The sequence below is a fragment of the Lepidochelys kempii genome, chromosome 9, assembly GCF_965140285.1.
Source record: "Lepidochelys kempii isolate rLepKem1 chromosome 9, rLepKem1.hap1, whole genome shotgun sequence".
In the NCBI taxonomy this organism is placed as follows: domain Eukaryota; kingdom Metazoa; phylum Chordata; order Testudines; family Cheloniidae; genus Lepidochelys; species Lepidochelys kempii.
Window position 1 is genome coordinate 73685164 of NC_136388.1, and position 13281 is coordinate 73698444.

At 35.4% G+C, this 13281-nt stretch overlaps 1 protein-coding gene across 3 annotated transcripts in view; it reads left to right on the forward strand.

Moving 5' to 3' along the window:
• Positions 1–13049, forward strand: part of CHM (CHM Rab escort protein) — a 150633-nt gene extending 137584 nt beyond the window's left edge. For all 3 annotated transcript variants that reach the window (XM_073360879.1, XM_073360881.1, XM_073360882.2), the window contains 2 exons: positions 3160–3329; positions 10241–13049. In XM_073360879.1, coding sequence (XP_073216980.1) covers positions 3160–3329; positions 10241–10447 — 377 coding nt within the window. In that variant the 3' untranslated portion in view covers positions 10448–13049. The remainder of the gene's footprint in view (positions 1–3159; positions 3330–10240) is intronic.
• The last annotated feature ends 232 nt before the right edge of the window (positions 13050–13281 follow it).

Here is a 13281-nt window from a genome sequence, read left to right on the forward strand (position 1 = left end):
TTGTACTCAACTATAGTGAATTGCCTTCTCATAGCAAAACCTTGGAACTTCTTTTGTCAACTGGAGTATTACTTTGTGACCAAACACACAAACTAGCTAGTGAAGTGAGCTGTAGCTCACGAAAGCTTGTGCTCAAATAAATTGGTTAGTCTCTGAGGTGCCACAAGTACTTCTTTTCTTTTAGCTAGTGAAGATCATTCTAATAGCCATTGTTGATAACCTACTAACTTGCAAAATGCTGACTGTGTAGCTAAGGATTCACAGCCTATTTGCCATGTTTTGTGAATAGTTAGTTGATATTTAACTTTTCACTCTTTTCCTGTTTCTTCTCTTTTCCAACTTCAAGGCTCATTGATAAACTTTCTTTTTGATAATAAAAAGAGGGAAAGCTATTATTGCCTTCATCAGAAAGTCTGATTTGGTTTGAGGAGCACATATATCTTCAAAAAATATTTTTTCTTTCTTTTCAGTTTACAGTACAGGCAAATCTCATTTTTACAAAAGGAGAACAGCAGAAGTTGAAAAATCAGGTTTTTGTAAAATTTGAGGAAAATGCATTTACCTACCTATTGGACTTTGGAAGACAGATTTTGGACAAAAAAGGGGGGTTGTAAATACAAGTGTGTAAAATAGGGAGTTACCTGTGTGTTTTATTTCTTTCAATCAGATATTTTGTTACTAATGTGCTCATTCAGTTAAAGCCCACAAAGTTGTATGCTAGAGAGCTAAGCTTAAACATATCTGTAGCTTGCATTTTAAAAAGCAGTGTTGTATGCCTCTTAGAGTATCAAATGGTAAATAAATGATTAGCCTGCAGTTCAGTGTCTTTTTTTACATTAATCTTAATGTTTAAAGTGATCCATTTTTGAAATGATGTATTATTTAGAACCTGACTGAAATTCTTCTATAAGAACTCTGATCAGAAGGGGTCCTCAGGTGCACTGAGGCACTGAAAAGCTAGTTTTCACTGACACATAGGCCTTTTTATCATCAGGATGAGGTAGTGGTCGTATTTTAATTAAAATGTCAGAACAAATACTGTTGGAGTTATTGAAAATGAATCACTAGATAAAGGGAGCACTGGGCCATGGCAGGTCAAAGAGGGAAAGTCACCTGGAGAAGAGAACTCCATTTATTTTCCTGCCTAAATAAGGAAGAAGTAACTTTTATGAGCAGTATGAACTTTTTAATATATTAAAATGCATCTTGTTCTGTATTAAGGTTCATGCTTTCACAGGCTGATGGATTTAATTTGTTTTCAAATTATTCAGTAGGGTTAACACCTATTTTTTAAAATATATTGTTTGATAGTCATAAAAAATAGATGCTGATGGAATAATATAGGTTTATCCTTATGTTCTTGCTGTTTTGTTTACAGTACTATGTTGCTTATGTTTTTCTGAATGTCAGCATTATCTGGCAGGACAGTTGGTTCTTTGAAAAAGAATAAATCTAACATTATTTTATAAGGAGTAAAGTTTTATGCAGGATGATAATGCTGGCAGCAATTATTATAGAGGATGTAGAATACCAAAAAGGGACAGAATGAATTTGCCAAACAAAATAACATCTAAAAAATCTCAGTATCAGTATTATATATTCTGGTTTTGCATTGCTGCACTATCGAAATCAGCTACCCCCGTCTTCAAAGATGTGTTGCTGGATTTGTGCAGGTTGACAAACCATATACTGAGTAACAGGAACAAGATACAGATAGTGGAATGAGGAAGAATTAGTTTATGGTAGTTTCTCGTGCATTAAGAATAACGTGCACTCTTTGATAAGCAGACATAAATAGACATTCACCTTTGGTTTCCATTTAACGACACAACAAAAAAGACAAAAATAGAATGACTAAGCTATCTGATTTGGAGTATTTATTATTTTTGTTGTTCTCCATTATCCATGGTGGTTGTAGTTTATTTTCTGTATTTGTTCCCAATTCTTTCATAAGAACTCCCTTTTGTTTTGGGAGTTAGGCACCTTATTTCTGTAGGTCCCTTTTAAAAATCTCACCCTTTATGGTTTGTCAAACACTCTCTTTTATCCTCTGAAAGAGGCTGTATAACTGCTAAGTCATTGTTAAATGGGAAATGACAAAATAAAATGTATATTTTGAAGCAACATTTGAGATGGACACTGTTGCTTGATAGCAGCAGGTTGTTATACAGAGGACCTGTGTTCAGGAACAAATTCCATGCTCTCATTCCCCTGGTCAGTGGACACAAATGGGGTAAGGTGAAAAGGCACTTGGGAGCCAAATTCAGAGCTTCTACAAGCATGTATATTTCCTATGTAAATCACTGAATGAAACTCATCAGTGATATGTCTTTATCAGTTGGTCAAAACAATAGGTCTAAATGGAAAAGCAGCGTAATTTGCATTTATTTGGCATTTGGTTGATGTACAAAACAAGTGTAACGGTCATACATACTGAAGGGATGGAAAAGGGAAGTGAAACAGAAAAAGCAACTAAGAGGTGGTTATAAGGTCAGATGAAATAAGGGGGTGGCTAGATAGACTGTTTTACTACTTACACCTGTCTTGTGATGTACCATGTCATATCAATGTAAAATTTGGCTTTTGGTTTTTAGGCATAGGAGAATGTACAGTCCATAACTACACTTCTTTTCCCACAGAGAAGCCCTTTTCTAAACCAGTCATGGAAAAACATTTAATGTGATTTGTTCTTGAAATTAAAAAGGGAACACTGAGGGTAATACCAGTTAGTGAAAAGGGTTGGAAAATGTATTGAACGTCAAAATCCACAACCCCAGAATGAGGTGGTCAGTTTAGCACATACTGTAATAGGACCCTGCTGGGGTCTATCAGGAGCAATATAAGGCTTGTTGGATGCAAATTAACTTAATTTTTTTACTTTAACACTGAAAACTTTATTCAAAAGTTAAAAATTGTAATAATCCAGCAAGATTTAAAATGTTAATTGGCGAATTAGGAAATTTCTTTCTTGAAACCTTAGAATAAGAATGCATTAAAAGTACTATCAGTATGCTTTAGTGCCTTTTAAAATGTATATATTTATACTCTATTACAGCAATTTCATGCTAATAACTGAATTGACTGTTTTATTATTCTGAATTATACAAGTCTCTTATTATATTTGAATGCTGGTCACTGAAAATATTTCTTGACATTTAGAGTCCGAAAATGGAGGAGGACTGGAAAAGCCCAGAGTCCTGTGGGCAGTATACTTCAACATGAGAGATTCTTCAGGCATTGACAGGAATTCATATGACTGTTTACCCTCAAACGTCTATGTCTGTTCTGGGCCAGATTGTGCATTAGGAAATGACTATGCTGTCAAACAGGTAAGGGAACTCCTGTTTTTCAACTTTGTGGTTGAAGAGCTTTCAGTTTAAAGACCTCAGCTGGTGCTGAGTATAAAACAGTTCGTTATAAAACAGAGCAGAGTGCATTGGCAATATAGCTGTAATGTGCTTCATAGAACTGGTGACTGTTGAGAAATTTTTTGGAAGAGAAGAAGTTGAAAATTTGAGGCTCATAGAGAAGTCAGCTAATAAGATGCAATATGGAAGACTTGAAAGTAGGAGTGGGATAAAAAGAAAGGGATCATTAGAAGACACTGTGGTGGAACACTGGGTTATAACAGAAGATAGGGGCATAATTTAGACATGGACAGAGCTCTGATGTGAATTGACAATAGAGGGAAAGTTAAAACTTAATGGGGGTGGTGAAGGGAAGTTATAGAATCAAGGCAGCAGACATAACTGAAAAGGATGATCCTTGTACAGTATCAAGATTTTTGGCTATATTACAGGTGAAAGATGGGAAGACCAAAGAACACAGGATAGATTTAATCACATAGGAAATAACCAGAGAACAGGCAATTTTTTGGCAGTGGGGATAAAGAGAATAAGGTGAATTCTGGTGTCTTTGTAGAGAAGAAAGCAACACTAACCAAGAAAAGCCAGAAAAATTAAAAGTAGAGTTCACACTGCAGAGTAAATTTTCAAAGTACAATGGAATGTAATCATGCAACTTCTGTTTGCGTTATGAAAAGCTATAAGACAGCGATGCTCAACTGAAGACATGGCCTCCCAATGCTTTGGAGAAGACCAAAAAAAAGTTACTTGCCTATCAGAGCAGCAGAGAGGTGTGGAAATAACCTTAACTATGGGTGGAATAAACAGCAGCCCAATCATCCAGGCTGCAGGTAGGATGCCCCTCCAGTACTACTATATCACCTAGTTCATCTTTGTCTGCGCTCCCTACTACTGTGCAGCAGAGGAAGAATGGATCTTACTGTGTCCAGGCCCTGACTCACCCAAAAAAAAGACCCTCAGAGGTGTCTCTTCTTTGCTGTTCCCTTCAAGCATCCACCCTAGTAAGATCTGTTGGCAGTTCAGACCTATATACTGCACTTATCACCATGTTATGAGTGCTTTCAATGCTAGCACACATGAACTCTTTTTACACCTACATAATGTTAAGTGACTATAGTATTTTTTAAAAGTTGAGGGTTTTTTAAGTGGCTCTGGCCAGAGAACATGAGTGGAAAACTTTTATCCAGCTGCAGTTTTTTATGGCCAAGCATAAACTCCTTAAAATAGGGTTTTATAATGGAATGGGTGACACAGCCTGAACTGTAGTGTCAGAACAGTATAATTAAGGGCTAATAGTATCCTTCACTTTGTTTTACAAGGCAATAATTTGCTTCCCAAGATGATAAACTATGAGGATAAAGGATTATACAGAGAGAAATAGTGAAAAACATTAGGGTAGCACTGTTACATTGTCAATGATTTGTTTAAAAGATCATTTTAAACTGTTTTACCATTTTAAACTGAGTGCAAATTAAAAGCTGCTTAAATTACATTTAAAAGTTAATTTTGGGCATATTTACAGTACACTTTTTACCCAGTGATGAGCTGTGGTATACCATGTTCACACCATTCTGTCCACACCCTCTTATCCACCACCTTTTCTAGGACCATCATTGTTTTCCCCTCAATTTCATTTCAATATGAGTGATATTACTGTAAATGGAAGCTACTCCTGTTCTTTAAATTTAAAAATTCAGATTGTTGTTGTTTCTCTATATGGCTCTGAAATGACTGCAGCTAAAATTATGTATTCTCTTCTGGGCAAGTGACCACTGAAAAAGCTATTTGTAAACTGCATTGAGCTCAGAGGAAGAGCCGAAGAAATGACCAGGAGCTGGAGGGGTTGATTTAGGGAAATAATATATTCAGTTTACCTAAGCAATGACTAGCTTTCAGTGGAACATAGTTCGCAAATACAAAAAGGATTTAAACAGCAAGGAGAGAGAGGAACATTTTAGTATGAAACACAGGGATGTTACTAGAAATAGTAATGGGATTAAATTAAGACTGGGAAAATGTAGGCTGAACATAAGGCAGACTTCCTTAAAATGAGGCTATGGATTAATCTTCCTAGGAATGTGGTGGAAGTTCCCTCACTTAGGATACTTTTAAACTGCATAGGACAAAAACCACTAGAAAATTTACTGTAGGGAACATGCTATATTAGCATGGTGATGATCTGGATGATCTCTCTCTAACATAGGTGATTGATTCCATGTTTGCTCTTAGTGTTGCTTTCCATGAGTTCCACTTGCACTACTTTTGAGGATTACCAGTTCTTGTGAATCTTGTGGTCTGATTTTTGTATAACTAGTAGTATGGTCTATAGGACAGTACCACAGTTTCTTTGCAGATGATTTTACTGCCAAAAATCCAGTAAACAGGCTATTTAACCTCAATTTTAATTGGTTAATTTTCTAGTGTATCATATTGGGTTTTAATCTGATGTGATGTTTTAATTTCCTCTGGGATAAGGCTAAAGAGAGGAATTAGTGCTATTTGGAGCTCTCTCTAAAGACAACAGGAGCTCTGAGTTTAAATCAAGGGCAGAATTTGGCTCCCAAATGTATTTGTTCAACAGCATAACCTGTTTATAGATGAATTATAATGTAGTACGTCAGTGTATTGGTTGAATTCAAGGTTTCATATTTAGTATAATATACCTGCACTGTATTTAAAATGTGTAAGATATTATTCATCTCAAGTTAATAGTATGCACTAAAGATCCTGTCAACATTTGTGGCATTGCATGCCTTTTCCCCATTATCTGGTGGTATTTGGAAGTATTGAGATTTATGAAATGTATTGGCCATTTTGTATTTCATCCGATTGTTAGTTCAACAGGATTCTGTATACGTGTTAAATAGAAAGGGGTTATATGGCTTCTGTGCAAGCTATTAAAGGTAGATGTCCAGAATACAGAAAAACACTATAAAGTACATTGTCATTTTAATTTTTTTTTAAAACAGTGTAATGGTTGTTAAACTACAATATCTCTGTAGATTTCAGAGTAGCAGCCGTGTTAGTCTGTATTCGCAAAAAGAAAAGGAGTACTTGTGGCACCTTAGAGACTAATCAATTTATTTGAGCATAAGCTTTCGTGAGCTACAGCTTACTTCATCGGATGCATTCAGTGGAATATCTCTGTAGTTTCTCTACACAATAGTGTATGGCGCTTAACTTAGCGTTCCAGTCTGTAAATTTCTGTTACCTGTAACCACTAAATATCAAAGAAACTATTTACTATATATCAGTTACTTACCATGAATACCAAAGTGTTATAATGAAGAGGCTGTTAAATTATTGTTGGTTATTCTGCATGATTTCAACGGAATACGGTTAACTTTTAATTGGTAGACGTGAAAGCACTCTGTACTATTGTTCAATTACAATCAAAGTCATGCTGTCCTACGTAGCATACTGAGAAATGCTGTCCATGTTCAATCTCATAATTATCTGACCAAGTTTTGGAGTGGGTATTTGCTGGCTAATTTGATACTGACTATCAAAGGCAGATGCACTGCAAATGTTGGTCTGTTTTAGATGGTGCTTTTCTTTAAATGTAAGATGCCATTGCATTTTCTTCATCATAGCAATGTCACCAGAGTAACTGTTGATAAAATTTTGCTGTGGGTTAAAATAGAAATGTTGGGGATTTTTTTCTTACATTATCTTTAAAATTTTCCTTTGAGACTTGATATAAAGAGTTGGGGCCTTTTTTTCTTTCTTCCCCCAATCAAAAAATCAATTTGGCTGATTTTCAAATTGAAAAGGCATGGTTTGTATTGTAAAATAGAATTTGTGTATTAGATATGCTATATTCCTGATTGGGAACTGAAAACAGTTTTGAAAGAGGAGAAAAAATGTAAATTAGGGAAACCAGAATTTTACAAAGATAGGGAAATGAGTCTGTGTCACTTCGATAGAAGCTTACTAATGGAATCCTTCATCCTCGGAATCTCAGTTCAAATTCATTGGTGGTCAGAGATGAGTGAAGTTCATCATTAGAATACTCTTTGGTTAATGTGAACTTGTTAAGCTCAGAACAGTTCCTGAGTGGACAGGCACCCCCACCACAAAACCCACGTCTGCAATTGGTACTAATTGACCTCATTGTTGGCCAGTGCAAATGCCAGTGATTGGATGGGCACAGAAACTAAGTTTATCCTCTAATCTCTTGAAGTGATACCTCCACGTCAGGATGAGGTATATTGAAAGGAGAGACTGGGGGAATCTTCTGTTGCCGCTGTCCATGCTGTATCTGTTCTGTGAATAAATAGACCCATTCAGTCTCCATTTCCAAGCTGAAAATCCAGCTCCTTTGAGTACCCCTAATTTCACACGTGGAGGTGGGAAGTGGGAGTGGAGAGTACAAATCTCATCTCATTTCAGACTTTATTTAGACCCTGATCCTGCAAAGAGATGCACTCAGGTGGATCCCTGTGCTCTTGTAGAGTCCCATTGACTTCTGTGGGGCTGTGTACTAGTTCCAGATCCACTTGCCTTAGAGTGTAAGCTCTTAGGGACAGGAAACTTGTCTTCAGTTTGTCTGTACAGTGGGTATCATTTGGTGTTCTCTACGTAATAATCCCCAAACTGTAAGACTCCTTAGCTCTCCTTGTAAATCAGAATCATTAAATGGCCTATAAAAGGAGATTGCTTAATTTGGGAAAAGCTGTTTAAATTGAATAAGGTAAGTAATGACACCTTTACATAGCTATGGCTATCCGGGATTTTGCCTCTGGTCCCCGAGATCTTGAATCTATGCAAAATGTATGATTTGCAGGAATTATTGTTCCTTTGCAGTTCCATGCTTACCCAGAATGTAGTGTATTTACAGTTGTACTCCATGCATTATAATAGCATCTGTCCTGATTCGTCCTACAGTAAGCATTTTTTTAACATAAATCACTGTGACAGTCGCCAGCTTAACACTGGTTTCAGAGTAACAGCCGTGTTAGTCTGTATTCGCAAAAAGAAAAGGAGTACTTGTGGCACCTTAGAGACTAACCAATTTATTTGAGCATGAGCTTTCGTGAGCTACAGCTCACTTCATCGGATGCATACCGTGGAAACTGCAGCAGACTTTATATATACACAGAGAATATGAAACAATACCTCCTCCCACCCCACTGTCCTGCTGGTAATAGCTTATCTAAAGTGATCATCAGGTTGGGCCATTTCCAGCACAAATCCAGGTTTTCTCACCCTCCACCCCCCCACACAAATTCACTCTCCTGCTGGTGATAGCCCATCCAAAGTGACAACTCTTTACACAATGTGCATGATAATCAAGTTGGGCTATTTCCTGCACAAATCCAGGTTTTCTCACATCCCCCCCACCCCCATACACACACAAACTCACTCTCCTGCTGGTAATAGCTCATCCAAACTGACCACTCTCCAAGTTTAAATCCAAGTTAAACCAGAACATCTGGGGGGGGGGGGTAGGAAAAAACAAGAGGAAATAGGCTACCTTGCATAATGACTTAGCCACTCCCAGTCTCTATTTAAGCCTAAATTAATAGTATCCAATTTGCAAATGAATTCCAATTCAGCAGTTTCTCGCTGGAGTCTGGATTTGAAGTTTTTTTTTTTAAGATAGCGACCTTCATGTCTGTGATTGCGTGACCAGAGAGATTGAAGTGTTCTCCGACTGGTTTATGAATGTTATAATTCTTGACATCTGATTTGTGTCCACCTGGATTTGTGCAGGAAATAGCTCAACTTGATTATCATGCACATTGTGTAAAGAGTTGTCACTTTGGATGGGCTATCACCAGCAGGAGAGTGAATTTGTGTGGGGGGGTGGAGGGTGAGAAAACCTGGATTTGTGCTGGAAATGGCCCAACCTGATGATCACTTTAGATAAGCTATTACCAGCAGGACAGTGGGGTGGGAGGAGGTATTGTTTCATATTCTCTGTGTATATATAAAGTCTGCTGCAGTTTCCACGGTATGCATCCGATGAAGTGAGCTGTAGCTCACGAAAGCTCATGCTCAAATAAATTGGTTAGTCTCTAAGGTGCCACAAGTACTCCTTTTCTTTCAGCTTAACACTGTCACTTTTAAGTGCTTAATTACTGAACCTTAACAGTGTCTGGAATAAATTATTTAATGAAATCAATGTGTTACTTCTTATAGCTACTTTATTCTTATTCAGATATAATGTATTATGTATATAGACACCTTTTTCAGAGAAGTGGTCTGTGTGTTTGGGTACACATGCGTGCAAACACAAACTTTATAGCTATATAAGCATTTATAACTGGTTTTGTAAAATATAAAAATAAATCATGCAAAAATACATATACATTTGTCAACAAAAATAGTACATTTTACAGGAATAGTAATGAATATTGAGCTATGCCTTTAATGAGAAAAACATCAGTAGTAAATACTACATACAAGCAATACAGCTATGATTTTTTTGCGGTTTTTAATTTAAAAAGGAGGTATTTCGGGGATAGATGATCTATGTTAAATGTTAACATTTTAATGGCTCCAATGGCCCTGTGAAGTTTATACCTTCTGAGAGGGAAGAGATTACTTCCTTCCTTTGCCGCTTCTGTTGTTGAACTGGAACCACGTGTGTCTTCTCAATGGAAAAAGATTCATACATTTTTGTAAATGAAAGCTACATTTGCAGTATACTGTAGAATGCACCAACAATTGCTGAGAAACTCTAAAAACTACAGAATCTGACCAATCTGAATTGGTTTTCTTTCAGATTTTGATCTGTTTTTAGTAATTCTGTCAAATGATCATTATAGTTTTTTGCAATGATAGAATTTTAATCTTAAATATCAGTAAAATATTTCTGCAATATATTAAACCTCAACCTAAAGTTAACTTTTTGTGTTTTCCTTGAATAGGCTGAGACACTTTTTCAAGAAATGTTTCCTAAGGAGGAATTCTGTCCACCACCACCAAATCCAGAAGATATTATCTATGATGGAGATGGGACTCAGCCAGAAGACCCTGGATTCAGTAGTTCATCCAATGCAAAAACAGAGCCCTCGCCTGAGGAAAGCAGTGATGGAGATAGCTGTAAAGTTTCAGAAGAACATCATGAAGAATAGAACGTACTGAGATTGAACCCAGTATTACTATCATTTCAGTGAAAGAGTTTGACTGACCTGGTGGTGGGGGAGTACAAACAGTTGTATTTATTATATATGATCTCCTTACTTAGGCTGAATAAGTATCTTACTCTTTAAGTAGCCTCATTTGATTTCGGTGAGACCGCTTATAATTGAGTAATACTCAACCTGTCAGAGAGCTGGATCCAGAATCATAAAATAAAACATTTCGTTTTCAAATCTGATTTTAATTTCCTTGAGAAGACTTTGGTTTTTAGTAATGATTCCTCCACCTTACAAACAGAGACACACTTGAAGATTATCAATAGCAACAAAACTTGTGAGTTAGTTAAATATAATTGACAATGGGACAAATCATCCGCTGATGTAAATTGTAATTGCTAAATTGACTTCAGTTTACACCAGTTGAGGATCTGCCCCAAAATCTTTCCCTCCAAATTGCATATAAGGAGGGAACATTAGACAGTATTGACAGTTCTAGGGTGTTCAAGCAGATGGACTTGTATCAGCAAACATAAAAGTTTTTCATTTGAATGCTGCTTTTAGAATAGCTAATATCACATTTACTTTGCTTATGAAAAATATTCTATACTAGTTTTTGAAATTGGTGTCATAAGTTCATTATTCATAGTAAGCAGAAATAAACTGTATGTAATAAATATACTGGTCTCAATTGAAACCATGTATAGTAGGACTTAAAACATTATAAACATTTAATACACTCCTTTTTTGATTGGTGTCATGAATTTAACTATATTTGCCAGTGACTTTCACAGTCTAGTCAGGAAGAAAATATAATTACTGCTGGATTTGTTTACATAATTAAGAACTACCAGAAATAAGCATGTTTTGAGTCCCTGTAAATATTTTGTTTAAACAAGATTAAGGCCCCAAACTTGCACATACATAAGGATTTGCAGGACGAGGGTCTGAAAAATTTAAATAGTTAAAATAGAAAATTTTGGCCATAGTTTTGGAGGGAAAATGTTGGACTGGTTATAATTACAATTGTCTTCATCCCAGATAATGCATCTAAAAGTCGTGAGATAGCTGTAAATTATGCATTTTGTAATGATAAATCATAAAGCATATTTATACAAGAGAATTTGTAAATGTATTTATAAACTTGGTTTGTGTACAGAATTACAAAACCAGAAAAATCTTGAAAAGGTTAATGATAGTAAATAGGCTCTCACCTCTCTTCTAAATAATATTTTGAAATTATACACTCTAGCTAAAGAAAGAAATAAGTACATATGGACTTTTAATTACAAAAAACTGAAATTTGAGTGGTGGAAGTTTTACCATAAAATCTAAAAAATTACCTGAAGTCAAATATATATAGTATAAATCACCAATATTTATACATATACATGGTGAACAAATGTTGATGACGGTCAGAGTTTAAACTGCTACATAAGCTTAGATATGATTATACCATTATACAGCAAATTATAGTACTGTTTTTTTAATACCGTACATCAATACAAATAATGCCATCAAATAATTGATGTCTGGTATTGACTGAAATTATTGACACAGCTAGGATTTTCTACAGTTTTTCAGTAAATGTGCCTGCCTTGGAGATGGCTTTGTGCCATAAAGGTCGATTTATTTATTTTTTTACAACACAGCTAACACAATGTAGAACATTATTTTCTGTCATGCATCATCATACAATATCCAAATTGCATTTATTAAATGTGTGTTAATGTTTACATTCTGTCACATTTGTTTCTGCTAGATAGGCATCGTGCTGTGTAATCTTAAAGTCCTCAGAAAAAATGTAGATGAAATCCATTTTGATTGCTAAATAATAGTGATCTTTGGTATGCTTGCAATTAAGCAGCTAATTACAGATGGTAACAAATTGCCTGCCTGCCTGCCTTTTCATTCTCAGCTACCATTGCTGTGTATATACCAAAAAGCATGAATGTAGGTTAATTATAGTTAACATCTACAGATCTGTAAAGGAACTAAGACAAGAACCTGGTTTCTATTTGCCTTTCAGTAACAGGAATCATGTTTGAGTTTTCATCTTTTCTGTTTACAAGGAAATTACATTTGTTGTTTTAAAATTAAAGGTTTGCTTGCACATGCATTTCTTTCTGTATTTTCTTTCAGTTGTGCAAGAAAAGCACTTTACTGCTAGCTTCTAAACTTTTGCTGTACTGTTTGTTAATGTCAGTTTATTGTCACATTGCTATTTGTAATGTGATTAAAATTTACGTACATCCCAAGAAATTTACTTAATAATATATATTTAATAAATATATTTCATGCATTCATGTCAATGTAAAGTAAAAGGTTTGTAATGTTACACATTTGATTTTTAGATCAAACAAGGGCTGTGCAACTTACAAGTCATAAACTATGATTTTCCACTACATTGATTGGCTAAAAACTCTTTTCATGTCGTCTTCATATAGTGAATGAAATCTTAAATGTTTTTTCCTGTGGTAGTTGAGTACCCAATAGCTCACTTGGAATAGGAATAGACGAGACTGTTGATCTTTTATTATATGGAAATCATGTATTGAACTGTGGTTTGTTCTCAAATTAAATGATTTAAGCCTACAAAGTGAGGGTTAGGTTTATTTGAAGTAGTTTTTACGGCTTGTCAGACAGGACGTATTCAAAAGATAACATGACTTTTTAAGAACCAGCAATTTATCTATGGGATTATTAATAAATCAAGTTAAAGAAAGATAAGGTTAATTGAATTTTTAAACAAGTGGCTGTATTATCCTTCAAGCACCTTGGAGCTCATACAATATTCACACCTTTTTTTCTAACAAGTGCTTTGATATGTT